Raw genomic sequence first — 18,800 nt, 5'->3', positions numbered from 1 at the left:
TGGTTATAAATAGCCCGGCCCACGCTCCGGGAGCGGCGGCACCGAAATAGCTCCGAGCCCGCGCCTGCAGACGGGAGCCCCGACGGGACGGGAGCCGGCACCGACCATCCCCCGGGCCACGACCCGCGGCGGGGGCTCCCGGCGGGGCCGAGCCGCGTCGCCCACCGGGTGTCCCCCCCGCCTCTCCTCTCCGTACCGGTGCCCGGGGCCGAGCCCCCCGTTCACCGGGGCGGCGCTGCCGCCGGGGCCGGGGCCGCCGTGCCCGTGCCCGCCCCCGGGCGCGCCCGCCTCGGCGGCGCGGGAGGAGGCGGCGCGGAGCAGCGGCGGCGCCCGCACGGGGATGGCGTCTCCGGGAGCGCTGGAACCGGCGGCCGGCAGCGTGCCCGGCACCAAGGTGGAGCTCACCGTGTCCTGCCGGTGAGCCGGGAGCGGGGCGGCTCGGTGCCGGGGGACGGGTGGGAGCGGCGGTGCCGGGGGGGATGCGCCGGGAGCCCCGCGTCCTGCGCCTGCTCCCCTTCGGTGCTCGCCAACCCCGGCGCCCGGAGCTGCCCGGGGCTCCGGGCCGGGACCGGGAGCGGGAGCCCGGCTGTGCCCTGCCCGGTGCCGGCCGTGCGCGGGGCAGCGCGGCGGGACCGGCTCGGTGCCCGCAGCCCCGGGGTGTTTGTTGCTCGGTGCCTCCGGCTGAGCGGGGACCGCGGGGCAAGCGGCGGCTGCGGGTGGCCACGTACGGCCCTGCGCGGGGGTCCTGCCCCCGGGGACCGGCACCGGCAGCGTCCCCTGTGCTGGGGGACAAGGGAAGGCCTCTGCCCCCATCAACCGCCCTGCCCGGTGTGGCCCCGAAGTCCTCCCTGCCAGCTCCGGACCACGTTTGGGCAGGGGGCTGCTGTGCCCCCTCCTTGCAGATGCGTCAGGGGTCCCAGCTGAGCCCCCTCCCTGCCTGCCAGCCCCGCGGGGCAGCGGGCGGAGGGGCTGTGGGCGCTGGCATCCCCGGGCAGGGGCCAGGGCACAGCCAGGCCCCAGCTTTGCAGCCCCCCGAGGGCTCAGCTCCATCCAGGGCTGCCAGCAAAGCCTGGCGGGGGCTTCTCTCTGCCCCCTGGCCCTGCCCGCTTGGGCCAGGGCAGCTGGCTGAGCACCAGGGTGCAGGAAGGATCCCAGCAGAGCCGCTCGCGGCCCCCGGCTCTCCCCGGTGTCAAACCACAACAACGGCAGCGATCAAAGTGCTCCGGCATCTGCTGCTCTGGGGGGCCATGGGGCGGTGCGGGCTGGCCCCCGCGGGCTGCCCGGCCCCTGCTAAGTGTCTGCTTTCTTCTCACTTCTGCGCTCTCCATTAGCTGCACTCCCGCTACCGGGGTGCGGCGGGTGCTCAGCCGTCGCCGGCAGCACCGGGGAAGGTTTCGTCCTGTAAATGGGTTCCTGTCATGTTCAATCACTGTCAGCGCTGGAGACGCTGCTCCTCGCCGTCCCGACGAGCTCCCTCCACCCGGCCTCCTGCCCGTGTCCCACGGGTTGCGGGGCTTTCGGCCCCGAGTGCCGGCACAGCACGGTGCCATCCCCCAAAAGCCCAGCCCGGGGAGGACACGGGGACCCCTAGCAGGTTGGGTGCTGGCACCCAGGGAGCGCGTGGCCGCTCACGCGTGGCTCCGTCCCCCCAGGAACCTGCTGGACATGGACACCTTCTCCAAGTCTGACCCAGGTGGGTGGCAGGGGCGTGCTGCCGGCGGTGCGAGCGCAGCGTGGCAAGGCACGGCATGGCTCCGCTCCTCTCTCCGCAGTGGTCGTCCTCTTCGTGCAGGGTGCAGGGAGCAGCGAGTGGAAGGAGGTGAGCGCTGCGTCTCTCACCTTGTCCCCCCTACCCCATGCCAGGGGTGCTGCAGCCCCCAGCGTGCCCGCTCCTGGCTAATCCCCGGCTCGGTTAAATGGGCCCATATGGCCACCGACTTCCACGCTAATGATCCCTCCTCGCTGCTAATCCCCGCGGGATTAGTGCTGGGGCAGCTGCCATGGGGAGGGATGGCGGGCAAGGGGCCGCCCTCACCCCTCTCTCCGCAGTTTGGGCGCACCGAGGTGATCGACAACACCCTGAACCCCGACTTCGTCCGCAAGTTTGTCCTCGACTACTACTTCGAGGAGAAGCAAAACCTCCGCTTCGACGTGTGAGTGCCTCCGCACCCACGGGGACAATGGGGTACGGGTGCTGAGCCCCTGTGGGCAGCCCACGGGACACCGTGACAAAGCACCGAGGCAATGAAAATTGTCACAGCGCGGAGGGGCCAAGGGGTTGGAAATGTTGTGTGGGGCCAGTGGGGGTCCCCGAGTGCCGGGTGGGGACATGGGGACGTGTCTGGGTGCCAGCTCACGGCTCTGCTCTGCCACCGGCAGCTACAACGTGGACTCCAAGAGCTGCTCCATCTACAAGCAGGTGAGCGCCGCGGGGCCGGGGGACACGGGGTGATGTCCCCGCGTGGTGGGAGCTGCTGGGGGTGGAAGCACCCCAAGGCTGTGCCCCTGAGGGGGCTCCCGGGTGGGACAGGCACCCCTGGCCTCGGGGGGCTCAGCCTGCTCTTTGTCTCTCCATGCCGCATCGGGACTGGCAGAAGGTAGGTGTCTGCCACGCTGCAAAATCAGTCCCCTGGGGGGGTGCGTGGTGGTCCTGGGATGCAGGGTAGGACCAGAGCACGTGGAGCGGCTCCGGTGGGGGACACGTGATGGGTCCAGGGCATGTGGAGTGGGCGCATGGGGTGATCCTGTGGGTGCAGGATGAGTTCAGGGATATGGGGGCGAACCTGGGTGTGCAGGATGTGTCCTAGGCTGGGGGTGACTCCTGTGGGGGTGACAGGGTGGGTGCGGGGTACTTGGGGTGGCTGTGGGGCAGGGCGACCAAAGGCTGGGGATGGGTGAGGGTCTGGGGGGGGGGCTGCGAGCAGGAGCCCCCAGGTTTAACACCCTCTGCTCGGGGCGCAGGACTTCCTGGGGCAGGCGTTCGTGGCACTGGGGGAGGTGATCGGGTCCCAGCGGGGCCGCCTGGAGAGAGCCCTCACGTGAGTCGCACCCCGCGGTGGGGTCGGGGGTCCCGCACCGTGCCCCCGGCCACCCGCCCCACCTGGGGACACCCCCACGGTCCCGCTGCGCACGGGGGAAGGCACCAGCACCATGGGGTCACGCAGAGCACCCCGCGTCCTGCCCCGTCCTGTCCTCACCGTCCCCACGCTGGCCTCTTGTCACAGGGGGGTCCCAGGGAAGCGGTGCGGGACCATCCTGCTGCTGGCCGAGGAGCTGAGCAACTGCAGGGTGAGCGCTGGCACTTTGGGGCGCTGCTGGGGCACCGGGCGAGGAGCCGGCCCGAGGTGACAGTCCTCGTCCCCAGGACATCGTCACGATGCAGCTGTGCGCCAACAAGCTGGACAAGAAGGACTTTTTCGGGAAATCCGACCCCTTCCTCGTCTTCTACCGCAGCAACGAGGACGGCACGTGAGCACGGGGCCGCGGGGCACCCGGGTCCCCGCGCGGCGCGCCCTGACCCTGCCTTGTCCCCGCAGCTTCACCATCTGCCACAAGACGGAGGTGGTGAAGAACACGCTCAACCCGGTGTGGCAGCCCTTCACCATCCCCGTGCGCGCCCTCTGCAACGGGGACTACGACCGGTGAGGGGCTGGGGACCCGGCGAGGGGATGGGGACGGTGCCGTGGGGCAGCCGTGGGGCCGGGGCAGGGCGTGAGTGTCTCCCCGGCAGGTGTAGCCCTGCCATCAGCAGCAGCTCCGAATTGGGTCCTTATTGTGTTTTTTTTTTTTTTTTTCCCCTCTTTTGCAACCCAAATTACATAAAAGCTTCCCCCCCTTCCCCAGAGCCCTGCCGTGACCCAAATTCCCCCGCTCCCCTCCCCGCAGAGCCGCGGGCCGGGCACGCGGTGCGGCGCTGACGGCGCTGGCACGCCGAGCCCCGGGTGCCACGGGCAGGGCGTCCCCACGGCCCCGGAGCCGCGGTGGCCGTGCCGGCGGCTCCCCCTGAGCCCCGCTTTGCTTCCAGCACGGTGAAGATCGACGTGTACGACTGGGACCGCGACGGGAGGTGAGGCCGTGCCCCCAGGGGCAGGGGCGGGCGTCGGGGCGCCCCTCGCCCCGTGCCACACGCGGCCCCCGCACTCCCCCCCCGCAGCCACGACTTCATCGGGGAGTTTGCCACCAGCTACCGGGAGCTGTCCCGAGCACAGAGCCAGTTCACGGTGTATGAGGTAGGGGGGGTACGGCCAGGAGGGGCGTTCCGGGGGTGCTGGGAGCCCCACAGTGGGACCTGCCCATGCCCACAGGTGCTGAACCCTAGGAAGAAGTGCAAGAAGAAGAAATACGTCAACTCCGGCACCGTGAGTGGGGCTGGGGCGCTTTTAGGTCTCTTGCCTGGGGTGGGGGCATGGTCCTGACCCCGCGTGCCCGCAGGTGACTCTGCTCTCCTTCTCCGTCGAGTCCGAGTTCACCTTCGTTGACTACATCCGAGGCGGGTGAGTGGGGACGGGTGTCCCCAGGCTCCCGAGGCACCCAGGGCACCGGGACGGGGGCCGGGACCGCAGTGACGGTGACACCACAGGCTGGGGGTGCCGAGATGGTGGCTGCGGGTGTTGGCTGGGGCACGGGGCCAAGCAATGGGGCTGGGGGGCACGGGTAGAGGACGCACTGTGCCGGGGGGCTGGCAGCCGGGACCCCTGCACCGTGGGGCCAGCGGCCTCCCTCGCTCTCCCTCCAAGGACCCAGCTGAATTTCACTGTCGCCATCGACTTCACGGCCTCCAACGGTGAGCGCGGCGGCCGGGAGGGGGCCGACCGGGGGGGCGGCGGTGGCGGCGGCGGCGGCAGGGTGGTGCCGACGGGCGCTGTGCCGCAGGGATGCCGTCGCAGCCCACCTCGCTGCACTACGCCAGCCCCTACCAGCTCAGCGCCTATGCCCTGGCGCTCAAGGCCGTTGGGGAGATCATCCAGGACTACGACAGCGACAAGCTCTTCCCCGCCTACGGCTTCGGCGCCAAGCTGCCGCCCGACGGCAAGATCTCCCACCAGTTCCCCCTGGTGCGCTCCGGGGCTCGGGGGGAGCCCCACCGCGGGGCAGGGCTGAGGGTGAAGGCACAGCTCCCAGGCAGGGGGGGCAGTCCCTGGGTCGGGGAAGCACCCGGCCTGGCCGCATCCTGCCCCGCAGCCGTGGGAGGGAGCGGGGGAGCTGTGCCCCCGCCCCGAGCGCCCGTCCCGTGTCCCCCAGAACAACAACGAGGACAACCCCAGCTGCGCCGGCATCGAGGGCGTGCTCGAGTCCTACCTGCAGAGCCTGCGCACCGTGCAGCTCTACGGGCCCACCAACTTCGCCCCCGTCATCAACCAGGTGGCCGGGTGAGCGCCGCGGGGCTGTCCCCGCGCCATCCCCGCGCGGCGAGGTGACACGGGGCCGGCTGCTGGAGGGAGCCCGTGCCCCCTGTGCCCGCAGGACAGCCGCCCAGGTGACGGACGGCTCCCAGTACCACGTCCTCCTCATCATCACCGACGGCGTCATCTCCGACATGCTGCAGACCAAGGAGGCCATCGTCACCGTGAGTGCGCCCCGCGGCCGCGCCACCGGGTCCCGGGCACCCCAAATACTCGGGGTGCCGCCCCCGCTGCCCCTCCGCCTCCACCCCACAGGCCTCGGCGCTGCCCATGTCCATCATCATCGTGGGAGTGGGGCCGGCCGAATTCGACGGTGAGCAGGGCTCGGGGCACCGGGGCGGCCCGGAGGAAGGGACGGGGCTGGGGGGACACGGGCGCTGCCCGCACGCGGGGCGCTGAGCGGCGCTGCCCCCCAGCCATGGAGGAGCTGGACGGCGACGAGGTGCGGGTGTCCTCGCGGGGACGCTACGCCGAGAGGGACATCGTGCAGGTAACGGGATCGTGTGGGAGCCGGGCACGTGGTGGTGGTGGTGCGGGGCCAGGCCCACGCTGCCCTCGTGCCCTCGAGCAGCCTCCTGCAGGCACGGCCGGTGGCACGGGGCGGCCGCGGGGCTGCGTCCCGTGCCGCGGGGCAGGGCTCGAGGGCCGTTTCCCGGCCGTGCCCGCCGCCTCCTCCCGCAGTTCGTGCCGTTCCGGGACTACGTGGACGACTCGGGCAACCAGGTGCTGAGCATGGCGCGCCTGGCCAAGGACGTGCTGGCCGAGATCCCCGAGCAGCTCCTGTCCTACATGAAGACCCGCGACATCAAGCCGCGCCGCGCCGACCCGCAGTAGCCCCGCACCGGGGCTGGCACCGGGGCACCGGCCCCGCTCCCTCCGTCACGGCGTGGGGAGCCCCGCGGGGGAGCCCGGGGCCGGTGGGCACCGGGGAGGCCCCAGTGCGGGGCTGCCGGTGCGGGGCTGCCTGGCTCCGCCGGGTCCCCGCAGCCCTCGGTGGGGGGGTCCCGGGCCGCGGCGGGGCTGTACCGGCGGTACCGGCTGTAAATAAAGCGCTGCAACCGGACTGCGCCGGGGTAGTGCTACGGGGAGGGACTCGGGGAGGGTCCCGGGGGGTCCCGGTCCCGGTTCCAGTCCCGGTGCCGGTGGGTCCTCGTCCCGCGGGTACCGCCCCGTCCCAGTGCCAGCCCCGGTGCTGTCCCGGTGGGTCCCATCCCGGTGCCGGTGGGTCCCGGTGCTGCCCCGGGAGTCCCGTTCAGTCTCGTCCCGGTGGATCCCGGTGCCGGTGGGTCCCGGTGTCAGCCCCTTCCCTTCCCGCCCCGTCCCAGTGCCGGTCCCGGGTGGATCCCGTGAAGGTGCCGGTGTCGCTAGGTCCCGGTGCCGGTGAGTCCCGTCCCGTCCATCCCGGCGGTTCCCGTAGGGTCCCGTCCCGGTGGCTGCCGTCCCGTCCCGGTGCCGCCCCGGGGATCCCGGTGTTTCCCGTCCCGGTGCCGGTCCCGGTGGTTCCCGTCCGGGTGGTTCCCGTAGGGTCCCGTCCCGGTGCCGGTAGGTCCCGGTGCCGGTGCTTCCCGTCCCCTCCCGGTGTCTCCCTTCCCGCCCCGCCCCGCCCGGTGCCCGCCGCGCGCTGCCGGCCGCGCACCCCCCCCGGCCCCGGCCCCGGCCCCGGCCCCGGCCCCGCCCCCCCGCGCCGCGCACCTCACCCCCTCCTCCCGCAGATTCGCCTCTCCCCCCCTCCTCCCCGCCGAGCCCCGCGTCGCCCCCTAAAAAAAAAACAAAAAACCACCACACCTCCCCCTCCCCCCCCCACCTTCCCCGGCCCTCCCCGTCCGCGATCTCCCCTCTTCCCCCTCGCACCGCCCCGCGGCCGCGCCGAAAGTGCGGCCGCCGCCCCGCCGCCGCCTTTACCCAGCGGCCGCCCCGCGCCTGGCGCCGCCGCCGCCTCCATTGTTGCGGGCCCGGGGGGCAGCGGCAGCCGCCGGGGGGTGGTGGTTGGGGGGGGGGGGGGCGGCGGGCCCGTGAGGGGAGAGCCCCCCGCGCGGCGCCATGGGCGTGGACTTCGACGTGAAGACGTTCTGCCACAACCTGCGGGCCACCAAGCCGCCCTACGAGTGCCCGGTGGGCTCGTGCCGCAAGATCTACAAGAGCTACAGCGGCATCGAGTACCACCTCTACCACTATGACCACGAGCACCCGCCGCCGCCGCCGCCGCCTCACGCCCCGCCGCGCAAGCACAAGAAGAAGGGGCGCCAGGCCCGCGCCGCCAACAAGCGCTCCCCCAGCCCCTCCGAGCCCTCGCAGTCCCCCGGCCGCGAGGTGATGACCTACGCCCAGGCCCAGCGCATGGTGGAGGTGGACCTGCACGGCCGCGTGCACCGCATCAGCATCTTCGACAACCTGGACGTGGTGTCCGAGGACGACGAGGCTCCCGACGAGGCGCCCGAGAGCGGGAGCAACAAGGAGAACGCCGAGGGGCAGCCCGCCGCCGCCGCCGCCGCCTCCGCCGCGCCCAAGGCGGGCAAGCACAAGAACAAGGAGAAGCGCAAGGACGCCAACCACCACCACCACCACCACCACCACCACAACGCCTCGGCCGGCGCCGCCCCCAAGCTGCCCGAGGTGGTGTACCGCGAGCTGGAGCAGGACACCCCCGACGCCCCGCCGCGACCCACCTCCTACTACAGGTACGGACCGGGGGGCGAGGAGACCCCAGGGGGCCTCAAGGCAGGGCCTGGGCCCCCGGGAAGGTTGCGCCGCTCCCGGGGGCGGTTTGCGGGTGGCTGGTGTCCCCACACGCCTTTGGGGTGCCGTTGGGGCTGGCTGTGGCTCTGGACTCACAGCGCTCTGCTTGTGGGGGGTCCCGATGCCCGCAGAGCTTATGGTCACTTCCTAGCCACTCGCCAGCAGTTTGGTCGCGCCGTGCTTTCCTTGCTGGTACAACTCTATGAAGGAAAGCATCCTTCTGCCTTCTTCGGAGGCCCCCAGATCCGCTGGAGTCCCCCAGCGCTGAGGCTTCCCTGTAAGATGTGCGTTTGCGGGCTTAACGTAACCTTATTGCCCTGTGGGTTTTGGTAGCTCTGCGCCCCGTGGGTAAGTTTCGTGACCCAAAATAAGCAGAGCGCTAACTCTGAGCACCAAAGTAACGCTCCCACGGCCGCCTCTGCCCTCCCAGCCACCGCGCTGCCTGAGAACCTGGCGTCCCAGAACAATAACGCTGCTTTGTGTGGGAAAAGGGAGCGAGCTCCCCGCAACGTGCCTGCGGTGGCGTCTGACGTGGTGCTGCGTGCCGGCTGCTGGAGCAAAACGGGGGCTCCCAGCTCGTTTCCCTCCAGGTCCTCCCCTCGCCTGCGGCTGGCAGCGGCCGGGTGGCCGGATTTAGAGGAACCCTGCGCCCTCTGGCCCTGTTTGCCAGCAGGGCCGGCGCTGTTGTGTCTGGGGAGCGAGGTCGCCGTCTCCAGAGTATCTGGTACCTTCTTGGTGGCTCCCGCCTTGCGCTGATGAGTCTCCAAGGCCCGCGACTCGTTATCGTGCCTGAACGCCCAGCTGCCTTGTGCCAAGGGCGCTGTGGTTGCCACGCTGCTCGGCGGTTGCACCACCTCCTGTGTCTGCACACCCCCGTTGTGTTTTCCCTGGCGTAAGGCTTGGCTGGAACGCGTAAACGTTCCCTCACCGGCCGTGCCCTCACCCTCTCGTGCTGTCCCCCTCCAGGTACATCGAGAAGTCGGCGGAGGAGCTGGACGAGGAGGTGGAGTACGACATGGACGAGGAGGACTACATCTGGCTGGACATCATGAACGAGCGGCGGAAGACGGAAGGCGTCAGCCCCATCCCCCAGGAGATCTTCGAGTACCTGATGGACAGGCTGGAGAAGGAGTCCTACTTCGAGAGCCACAACAAGGGCGACCCGAACGCCCTGGTGGACGAGGACGCCGTGTGCTGCATCTGCAACGACGGCGAGTGCCAGAACAGCAACGTCATCCTCTTCTGCGACATGTGCAACCTGGCCGTGCACCAGGAGTGCTACGGGGTGCCCTACATCCCCGAGGGACAGTGGCTCTGCAGGAGGTGCCTGCAGTCGCCCTCGCGAGCCGTGGACTGCGCCCTGTGCCCCAACAAGGGCGGCGCCTTCAAGCAGACGGACGACGGGCGCTGGGCGCACGTGGTGTGCGCCCTCTGGATCCCCGAGGTGTGCTTCGCCAACACGGTCTTCCTGGAGCCCATAGACAGCATCGAGCACATCCCGCCCGCGCGGTGGAAGCTGACCTGCTACATCTGCAAGCAGCGCGGCTCCGGGGCTTGCATCCAGTGTCACAAGGCCAACTGCTACACCGCTTTCCACGTCACCTGCGCCCAGCAGGCCGGGCTCTACATGAAGATGGAGCCCGTCCGCGAGACGGGAGCCAACGGGACCTCCTTCAGCGTGCGCAAAACCGCCTACTGCGACATCCACACGCCCCCGGGCTCAGTGCGCAGGCTCCCCGCGCTGTCCCACAGCGAAGGGGAGGAGGAGGACGAGGAGGAGGAGGAGGAGGGCAAGGGCTGGAGCTCCGAGAAGGTGAAAAAGGCGAAGGCCAAGTCTAGGATCAAAATGAAGAAGGCGCGGAAGATCCTAGCGGAGAAGCGAGCGGCGGCACCCGTGGTTTCTGTCCCCTGCATCCCCCCCCACAGGTACCACCCGCTGCCGCTGCCCTCCCTGAGCTGCGGGGCGGCTTCTCCCTCTCTCGGTGTCTCCGTCCCGTGGTGCACGGGCGCTGCCGTTTTCACACTGGGCTTTGCACCTCCTTCCCCGGGGCTGCTCGTGGTTTCCTCCGGCGGTCCCGCGGAGGAGCGCTGAGGTGCGCGGCCCCGCGGAGGAGGGCAGGAAATAGACACTGCTGCTTTAACGTCAGCGCCCGAGCGTGGCCGGAGGCGTCAGGAAGCAGATGGGGGCTCCCAGATCTCCCCTCCTGTGGAGCAGAGTTCTTTGGGTGGCCGTGTCGGAGCCACCCCTGTGGGCCCGCGGCCCCCTCAATGCAGCCGTCGGGGTGCGGGGCCGCCCCCCAGCAGGAGCCCAGCACCCTCCAGACCTCCGTGGGGCTCCTGCGGGGCAGGAGGGCAGCGGGCAGGCGCCGTGGTTTCGCTCGGCGGGAGGAGTTCTGGCGACGTGCACGGGCAGGTCGCTGCTGCGGGGCTGGTGGCTTCGTGCCGCCGCCTGCTCGTGTGCTAACCGTACGGTAGCCTCGCTCGCCCGGGGTTTGCTCTCTGAGCAGCGCCTCTCTTCTCGGGTGTGGATGCGCTGCCAGGCTGGCTGGAGGCTCTCGCTGCTGCCGGCGTGCTCGCAGCGAGCCCGCACCGAGATGGAAGCTGTTCGCCTCACCCCAGGCCTTCCTGTTGGGATTAATTAATCTTCGAAGGGCCGCTGCCAGGATGCCAAATGCCTTCCTGCGGGAGCCGAGCGCGGCCAGCGGGGCTGCTCTCGGCTGAGGCCGACGCAGGTGGGGCCACCCCACGGGAAGAGCTGGCCCTGCGGGACGTGGAGGCACGGGGTCCTCACCTCCGCCCCCGGCAGCAGGGATCTGGCCAGCGCTGGTGGAAGGCGCTGTCCCAGTCGCTTCAGGCTCTGTGCCGTTGTAGAGCAGGAAAACCCCTTTTGTTTTGCGTCTGGGCTGTTTGGGGGAGCCCTTCATTATCTGCAGCAGCAAGCTCTGTTCTGCCCGAGCCTGCCCTCCCCTCCTCGGGCCCGTTCACACCGCAGGCTCCTCGGGGGCTCCGCCGCTCGTCTGGTGCCGCCTGAATAGGGCCTTTGTCATCTTGGGTGGCCTCGCGGTGCCAGCATAATGAGCCGGGTGAATCACAGCTTCGGGACGGCCGTGGGGGGGCCGCGGGGAGCTGCTAAAGGCCCAGCTGCTGACGGGCCCCGGAGCTGTGGGGGGAGGAAGGAAAAGTGTGTGTAGGAGAGGGGAGGCTGGGCGCCTGCTGGTGTCCTCTGCAGCCCTCTTGGGTGTGCTGCTGCCCCGCGCTCCGTGGGCACGCAGGGATTCCTGCCCCGTACGAGGGCGCCCTCGGCCCGAGGAGCTCACGGGTGGCCTCGCCACTGCGTTTCCCCGGTGGAGGCTTCTGCAGCAGCCAGATTTGCCTCGCTGACGGGCTCTGTGGTTTGTGCCCCTCCTTCAGGCTCAGCAAGATTACCAACCGTTTAACCATCCAGAGGAAGAGCCAGTTCATGCAGAGGCTGCACAGCTACTGGACTCTGAAGAGGCAGTCCCGCAACGGCGTCCCCCTGCTGCGCCGCCTCCAGACGCACCTGCAGTCGCAGAGGAACTGCGATCAGGTGAGGGCTGCGTTTTGGGGTGCTGAGGGGCATCCGCGTGTGCTTCCGCGCCTCCGGAGCTGCGGGCTCCAAGCCTCTGCTGCATGCGGCGCCTGCGGGGCTCAGGAGGGGGCTAGAGGCAGGAGCTCCACCTCCTGGATGAGGAAGGGGCAAGCCCCAGCTGCCTGCTCTCGCTGCTTCACCTTCCCCTCCGCTCTCAGCGCTCAGAGTTTTGCCAGGCGGAGACGCCTTTGGCCGGCTGCCACGGGAAGGGAGGCCTGCCCCGCTGTGCACGGGAGCTAGCTCGCTTCTCCCGCCCGCGTGCGGCCGGCAGCTGGGACAAACGTGGCGGAAGCGGCTCTAACCCGAGGCTGCCGTGTCGGTGGGCAGCAAGGGGGAAGGCCGCTGAGCTCCGGACGTAGTCTGGACAAAAGCAAGGCCTCACAGTTCCTGGGGTCACTGCAGGAACGCTCCCTGCGGGTGCAGCTTCCAGCACGCTGTCTGCCTCAGCCGTTAGTCAGTGCTTTGCAGATGTGAAGTCTCTCGTGCCAGAGGACGATTTTTCTTCTGGCTCCCCATCTGAGTCTTTCTAAGCCCTCCTGAAGACCGTGATCAGGCGGAGGTTTCTCCTGCCTTTGCCCCCTCTCTTTTTTATTTGCTGGAGAGGGGTTGAAACAGCTTCTGCTCGTCTTTGGCTACAGCAGCAGAATAAAAGCCGGCATTTTGTGACGCCCCAGAAGCGAAGGTAACCAGAGCCGCATTCCCGTTTTGCCCCGGTGCCCTTCGCTGGGGCTGGGAGCAGCTGCCCAGACCCCGGTGTTGGTCTGTGGTCCTGGGCAGCTGCCCGCACTTGGGTGCGTTAGGCAGAGCGTTTCCAGAGGTTCTCGCGTCCACCTTCCGGCATCCTAACAGCCCTTAGGACAGTGAGCAGGGAGCAGGTGTTGAGCTGTGGCCAGCAGCTGGACCGTTTCAGTGAGCCACCCGCACAACCAGAGGGGTGGGAGCCTTACTGAGACAGCCGGCGTGCCGGCCCCCTGCGCTGGGGAAGAGCCCTCGCAGGCAGCCGGGGAGGTGGAGACGGGAACTCTTCTCCTCTGGGCTCACGGTCTCCGGTGTTCCCGCAGAGAGACACTGAGGATAAGAACTGGGCCCTGAAGGAGCAGCTGAAGTCATGGCAGCGCCTCCGCCATGACCTCGAGCGCGCGCGCTTGCTGGTGGAGCTGATTCGCAAGCGGGAGAAGCTCAAGAGAGAGACGGTAACGGTCGGCTGCCCTCCCCGGGGCGCTGCCGGGGGCGGGCGTGAGCGGGGGCTCCCCGGGGCGCGGGTCGGGTGCCCTCTGCCAGCCGCACGGCGGGCGCGGGGTCCCCTGGGGTGCGCTGTGCCCTGCCCCGGCAGCTCTGCACGACGGCGGCTGCTGCGCAAGGCTGGCGTGGGGAGCGCGGGGGCCGGGGCCGGAGGGGAGGCGCGGGCGGTGCCCCTGCGGGGTCCTGCTGGAGGAGGGCGGCCTCGTGCAGCAGCAGCGGGGAGAGGTGGCACCGTCCCTGCGAGGGGCGCTCAGTGGTGCCGCGTCGCTCTGTTTCAGATCAAAGTGCAGCAGGTGGCGCTGGAAATGCAGCTCACGCCCTTCCTCATCCTCCTCCGCAAGACGCTCGAGCAGCTGCAGGAGAAAGACACGGGCAACATCTTCAGCGAGCCGGTCCCTCTGTCTGAGGTAACAGAAATCTACGAAGTAAGAACCCCCTCCCCCAGCTTTCTACTTCACTCAAACTTGTCCCTTGCTCGTGCCACGGGCTGCCCACGGGGGGCTGTGCTCCGGAAGCGCCCCTGGGCAGCCTGCTGCTGGCTTGCCCCTCCTGGCACCGCTCCCGCCAGGGGGACGTGTGTGGCACTGCCCCCCTGGGTCAGCCAAACGCCCGGCAGCTGGGCTGGCAGCCGCCGCTGGCCGGGAGCGCGGCGCTCAGCTCCTCTGCGCGTGTCGCTGGTGACTCCCCGGTGTCAGCGGCACGTCAGGGGCTCGTGCCTGGGAAAGGCAGTGCCAGAGCTCGGGCCCCGGGCAGGCGGCGTGCTCTTACCCGTCCTGAGAAGGCTTTTGCTGGGGGACAGGGTGAGCACGGCGCAGAAATGGGTTTGACCCCCGGATTGTCACCGCTGGGGGCAAGGGGAGTGATTTCTGAGCGCGTCGTTGATTTTTTTTCCCTGCCTGGGGAGGCGGGAGGGGGGCGCTGGCGCTGCGCAGCTCTGGCAGCGGGTCGGCACGGGGGTGTCCGCGCCGCGTGCTCCCACCCGCAGCCATCGCTGCCACCTGGGCCGTTCTGCTCCACGTGTCCTCCACCCTCACCCCCGGGGGTTGCGCTTGGGGCTCCTCCCCGTGGGGACGCCTCGTCGCGTTCTGGATTCCCGCAGCCCGCTGCCCGGAGAGGAAGGGATGCTGCCCTGTGCTCCGGAGCCTTAAAAACGCTTCCGAGTGCCTGTCTGCCCTCAGGGGCTGAGTGCAGCACCCGGACCGCGTAGCCTGGAGGTTTTGCCGCCCCTCCAGCTGTGCAGGCAGGTGGCGTTTCCAGATGTGTGCTGGGGCAGGGCACCAGGGCGCGATGCCTGATTCCTCTAACAACTGTTTTCTTGGAGCAGGAATTGCTGGCAGAGGGCGGCGGGCTCTAACCCCGGGCCGTTTTCTCCTGCAGGTCCCGGACTACCTGGACCACATCAAGAAGCCGATGGATTTTCAGACAATGAAACAAAACCTGGAGGCCTACCGCTACCTGAACTTCGACGACTTCGAGGAGGATTTCAACCTGATCATCAACAACTGTTTGAAATACAATGCCAAAGACACGATCTTCTACCGGGCAGCCGTCCGGCTGCGGGAGCAGGGGGGCGCGGTTCTGCGGCAGGCTCGCCGGCAGGCGGAGAAGATGGGCATTGACTTTGAGACAGGCATGCACTTCCCTCACTGCGTGGCTGTGGAGGAGCCTCAGGTGCAGGATGTCGACGACGGTGGGTACTCAGCGCCCGTCCTGGGGTACGGGGGCTGCTCGGGGCTCAGCCCGCAGCACTCGGGCGCCTGGGGGCTGTTCTTGCCGCCTCTCCCAGGCCCGTCCCTCGGTTCCTCTTCCTGCTCTTGGCTGGAAGCAGCCCCCCGGTGAGCTGCTGAGGCTCCTGCTGGGTGCAGCCTTGGGTGCCGACCCCCTCTGGTCGGTGTGCCTGCTCCTCCCTCCCTGCTCTCCCTACCTGCGGGCTTTGCTGGCTGACACAGCGAGCTCCTGCCGGCTCCGTGACTGTAATTTTGCTCGTCCCTGCTGGGCAGTGGGGACCACCACCAGAATAACTCACCTGAGAAGGGCCCTTTTAGGGTCCTCTTCTCCCTGGGCAAAGGGCTGGGCATGAAGCGGGGGCACAGACAGTCAAACTTCCCTGCTCTCTAAAGCTTCAGGGTCACTTTGGCTCTGGTGTTCCTGCTGCACCCTGTTACAATCCCGTTGTTTTTCTGCTGAGCCCTTGCCCCAGCTGATGAGAACCCTAGTATTCCCCATGCTGCTGATCAGCCCGCCTTCCCCAATCCCAATCGGTTTGCTTCCACCAGGGCTCCTTCTCTGGGTCTCTGAGGGTAACCTTCTGTGCTCACAGGTGTTTGTACCACGTACGCTATCTCCCTCCTGTGGGGGAGCCCCATGCCCTTCCACACAAAGGGTCTCCAAGGAGTTCCCGATCTCTTTCATCCATCTGCTCCTCTTTGTGCCCCCAGAAGACGTGCGGCTGCTGCTCTCGGAGAACCAGAAGCACCTGCCCCTGGAGGAGCAGCTGAAGATCTTGCTCGAGCGGCTGGATGAGGTCAACGCGGGCAAGCAGAGCGTAGGACGGTCCCGCCGGGCCAAGATGATCAAGAAGGAGATCACGGTCCTGCGGCGAAAGCTTGCTCACCCCCGGGACCTGGGCCGAGACGGGCTGGAGCGGCACAGCTCCTCCGCCAGGGGCGTCCTGCAGTCGCACAACCCCTGCGAGAAGGACCTGCAGACAGACAGCGCCGCCGAGGAGAGCAGCAGCCAGGAGACTGGCAAAGGTACCGCTCCCTCCACAATGCCGCTGGTTCCCGGGGAACCGCAGGGAAACACCTCTGGGCAGGCGGGCTGGTGGAGCGGCGGCCCTCCAGGTGCCTCCCAGGGCAGGAGGGCCGTGCAGGCAGCTCCACACACAAGCCTTGCCCGTAGCTCCTCCTCAGAAGCAGGGCAAGTCGCCTCCCGGGAGGGTTCCCTTTTATCCCACCCCGTGGGGGAGTCCCGTGTGTCCCGCAGGGCACCCCATGGCGGCGGTGGCCCCAAATCCCTGTGGCGTGCAGCGTCTGTGCACATCCCCGGGCTCCCTGCTGGTGCTTCCCGGTGGGGGATCCGAGCCCCGCTGGGTGTTTTGTCGTCAGCCCTGCCCACGGCGGGGAGGGGAAGGCAAAGGCGGCCACCTCCCGCTTTGGGAGCACCCGCAGGGATGTGTGCGTGGTGCTCGGCGCTCACCTGGTGAGCTTCTGTGTGTGGCGGAGGGACTGGCTGTCACTGAGCCTTGTGGCACGCGATGCCCCGCCGGGAGGTGCGAGATGGGTTCCTCCTGAGGCCAGGCCCTGCCACGTCGGCCTCGCCGCTGACGGCCGAGCCCCAAACACCCTGCCAGGGCTGGGAGCTGAGCGCCAGCGGCGGCGCCCTGCTCCCGGGAGCTGGTGCTGGCAGGTGCTGAGCTGCCCTCCTGGGAGAGCACGGCAACGGCGCCGCCTCGCGGGGTCCCCAGGCAGAGCTGGGAGGTGTCACCGGGCGTTTGTCGCCTTGGCGTCCTGCTCCCCGAGGCGCTGGGAACAGCAGCTTCTTGTGCAAGCAGCGTCCAGAGTCTGCATTGCGAGGCTGCAGCGGGGCCTCGCTGCCCGTGAAAAATGAGGGCGTCTGCGCCGGGTGTTCTCTGGTGGCCCCACTTGGGTTTTACTCCCAGCAGACCGGTTTGGCCCTCAGGGCAGGCACGGTGAAGCTTAGGACTGAAGATCCTGTGAGACAGTTCCCGAGACACGCATCTTGTCCTTTCTGCCGCTGCCACGTGTCCCCTGTCAGGTCCCGCGGGCTGCGGCTGATTGATGCCTTCTCCTCCCCGCTCCAGGTCTGGGCCCCAATTCTTCTTCCACCCCGGCACACGAAGTGGGCAGGAGGACCTCAGTGCTCTTTTCCAAGAAGAACCCTAAAACTGCAGGACCCCCAAAACGTCCGGGACGTCCTCCGAAGAACCGAGACAGCCAGATCGCTCCCGGCCACGGCAACAGCCCCATCGGCCCCCCGCAGCTCCCCATGATGGGGTCCTCCCAGCGGCAGAGGAAGCGAGGGCGAAGCCCCCGCCCCAGCTCCAGCTCCGACAGCGACAGCGACAAGTCCACGGAGGACGCTCCCATGGGTGAGCGCGGCAGCCGCGGCCCCGGGGGAAGGCTGTCACAGGGCGCTGCGCCCTCGTAACGCCCTCCTGGGCCGTTCTTTCTCGCAGACCTGCCCGCCAATGGCTTCAGCAGCGGGAACCAGCCGGTGAAGAAGAGCTTCCTGGTGTACCGGAACGACTGTAACCTCCCTCGGAGCAGCTCCGACTCCGAGTCCAGCAGCAGCAGCAGCAGCAGCGCTGCCTCGGACCGCACCAGGTACCTCACCCTGATGCCCCTGGGTGCCAGCGGGCGGCTGAGCCGTGTGGCAAGGCGTGTGAGCCCACCTGCGCCTTTCCCTGGGGACAGCGCCCGTAATTGTGGCCTCTGCTCCCAGGTACAGGGGGCTGGGGGCCCAGCCTGGGCAGGATGATGCCTGGCTGCCTGCTGTAGCTGTGCTGAGCTCCTGGGGCTGGCTCGTAGAGCTCTCTGAGCCACCCGGGTGGCCCTCTGGAAGCGTGACCGCTGCTAACGGCTCTGCTCCCTCTCTCAGCACAACGCCCTCAAAGCAGGGCCGGGGGAAGCCCTCCTTCTCCCGCGTCAACTTCCCCGAGGACAGCAGCGAGGACACGTCGGGGACGGAGAACGAATCCTACTCGGTGGGCGCCGGGCGAGGCGTGGGGCACAGCAGTAAGTACCAGCAGCTTCCAGCGCCGCGCCTGACGCCCGCCATCGCGCGGGAGGGGCGCAGCTGAGGCCCCTCTCCCCCTTCTCTTGGCGCAGTGGTGCGGAAGGGCATCGGCCGCGGCGCGGGGTGGCTCTCCGAGGACGAGGACTCTTCCCTGGACGCCCTGGATCTGGTGTGGGCCAAGTGCCGGGGGTACCCGTCCTACCCGGCGCTGGTGAGTGCGGCTGCCCGTGCCTCCCAAAATCTTACCCTGGCACCGAGACGGGTCTGGGGGCAGTCAGCGGGGCGGGGGGGAGGTGGGATTACAACTTCCCCAAGGAATGGGGCTGGCAGGGGTCAGGGCTCCCTGTGTCAGAGCTCCATCCGCTGCCCCCCGCCAGATCATCGACCCCAAGATGCCGCGGGAGGGCATGTTCCACCACGGCGTCCCCATCCCCGTGCCCCCCCTGGAGGTGCTGAAGCTGGGCGAGCAGATGACTCAGGAAGCGCGGGAGCACCTCTACCTCGTCCTCTTCTTCGACAACAAGCGCACTTGGTGAGGCCCGGGCGGGGGGCGCGGGGTTAGGGCGGGGGGGTGCCGGTAAGGGAAATCCGGGGCGGGGGGGTGAAATATACCGGTGGGGGTGGCACGCGGCCGCCCGTAACCCTCAAACGAGGCGCCCGCCGGCTCCCCGCAGGCAGTGGCTGCCCCGCACGAAGCTGGTGCCCCTGGGCGTCAACCAGGACCTGGACAAGGAGAAGATGCTGGAGGGCCGCAAGTCCAACATCCGCAAGTCGGTGCAGATCGCCTACCACCGCGCCATGCAGCACCGCAACAAGGTGCAGGGCGAGCAGAGCAGCGACTCCAGCGACAGCGACTGACCCCGACCCCCCCCCCCCCCCCCCCCAAAAAAAAAAAAACAGCCACCGCCGTCCCGCCGCACCGGGCCCGCCGCAGCTGGACTGCGCCGCACCGGGAAAACGGGGGGGGGGGGGGGGGAGGGGGGGGGGCAGGCCCGGGGCTCCCCCCCCCCCCTTCCCCGTGCCCTCCCCCCCCCCACCCCGGTGCCGGCGGG

The 18,800-nt window shown here is 69.1% G+C and overlaps 2 protein-coding genes across 10 annotated transcripts; both read left to right on the top strand.

Annotated features, from left to right (window-relative positions):
- The first annotated feature begins 17 nt into the window (after positions 1-17).
- On the top strand, positions 18-6,236 carry CPNE9 (copine family member 9). 6 transcript variants are annotated; one of them, XM_067003449.1, is made up of 20 exons: positions 18-417; positions 1,653-1,693; positions 1,773-1,819; positions 2,050-2,153; positions 2,380-2,419; positions 2,962-3,038; positions 3,225-3,288; positions 3,365-3,468; positions 3,537-3,641; positions 4,025-4,066; positions 4,154-4,229; positions 4,305-4,358; positions 4,432-4,493; positions 4,737-4,783; positions 4,873-5,054; positions 5,242-5,369; positions 5,464-5,566; positions 5,658-5,715; positions 5,819-5,892; positions 6,084-6,236. In XM_067003449.1, exons 1-20 carry the CDS (start codon positions 341-343, stop codon positions 6,234-6,236), a joined length of 1,638 nt encoding a protein of 545 aa, XP_066859550.1. In that variant the 5' UTR covers positions 18-340. The 6 variants fall into 6 exon arrangements, with proteins under 6 accessions (XP_066859550.1, XP_066859549.1, XP_066859548.1 ...); XM_067003448.1 differs by having other exon boundaries at positions 4,154-4,358; XM_067003447.1 differs by having other exon boundaries at positions 5,819-6,132.
- A 1,136-nt stretch (positions 6,237-7,372) lies between these two features.
- BRPF1 (bromodomain and PHD finger containing 1) lies at positions 7,373-18,627 on the top strand. Of its 4 annotated transcripts, none has more exons than XM_067003214.1 (13): positions 7,373-8,080; positions 9,105-10,064; positions 11,550-11,706; positions 12,810-12,941; positions 13,269-13,415; positions 14,368-14,680; positions 15,432-15,743; positions 16,814-17,101; positions 17,189-17,336; positions 17,611-17,747; positions 17,841-17,959; positions 18,126-18,280; positions 18,423-18,627. In XM_067003214.1, the coding sequence occupies exons 1-13, from the start codon at positions 7,443-7,445 to the stop codon at positions 18,604-18,606; spliced, it is 3,690 nt and encodes a 1,229-aa protein (XP_066859315.1). In that variant the 5' UTR covers positions 7,373-7,442; the 3' UTR covers positions 18,607-18,627. The 4 variants fall into 4 exon arrangements, with proteins under 4 accessions (XP_066859315.1, XP_066859317.1, XP_047925884.2 ...); XM_067003216.1 differs by having other exon boundaries at positions 7,374-8,080; positions 13,269-13,397; XM_048069927.2 differs by having other exon boundaries at positions 7,374-8,080; positions 15,429-15,743.
- The last annotated feature ends 173 nt before the right edge of the window (positions 18,628-18,800 follow it).

The sequence above is a fragment of the Anser cygnoides genome, chromosome 10 (genome assembly GCF_040182565.1).
Source record: "Anser cygnoides isolate HZ-2024a breed goose chromosome 10, Taihu_goose_T2T_genome, whole genome shotgun sequence".
Lineage (NCBI taxonomy): Eukaryota > Metazoa > Chordata > Aves > Anseriformes > Anatidae > Anser > Anser cygnoides.
Note: the sequence above shows the minus strand (reverse complement) of the source record. Positions and strands in the feature narration are given on the sequence as shown.

What these genes read in the sequence shown, in the direction of transcription:
- CPNE9 (XM_067003444.1), top strand. Translation starts at nt 1,666, where the DNA reads ATGGACACCTTCTCCAAGTCTGACCCAG. An exon ending in CGCAGCAACGAGGACGGCAC is followed by an intron (nt 3,469 to 3,536) that starts GTGAGCACGGGG and finishes TTGTCCCCGCAG; the next exon opens with CTTCACCATCTGCCACAAGA. An exon ending in TGCAACGGGGACTACGACCG is followed by an intron (nt 3,642 to 4,024) that starts GTGAGGGGCTGG and finishes CTTTGCTTCCAG; the next exon opens with CACGGTGAAGATCGACGTGT.
- BRPF1 (XM_048069927.2), top strand. Translation starts at nt 7,443, where the DNA reads ATGGGCGTGGACTTCGACGTGAAGACGTTCTGCCACAACCTGCGGGCC. An exon ending in GCTGCCTCGGACCGCACCAG is followed by an intron (nt 17,337 to 17,610) that starts GTACCTCACCCT and finishes TCCCTCTCTCAG; the next exon opens with CACAACGCCCTCAAAGCAGG. An exon ending in GCGAGGCGTGGGGCACAGCA is followed by an intron (nt 17,748 to 17,840) that starts GTAAGTACCAGC and finishes CTCTTGGCGCAG; the next exon opens with TGGTGCGGAAGGGCATCGGC.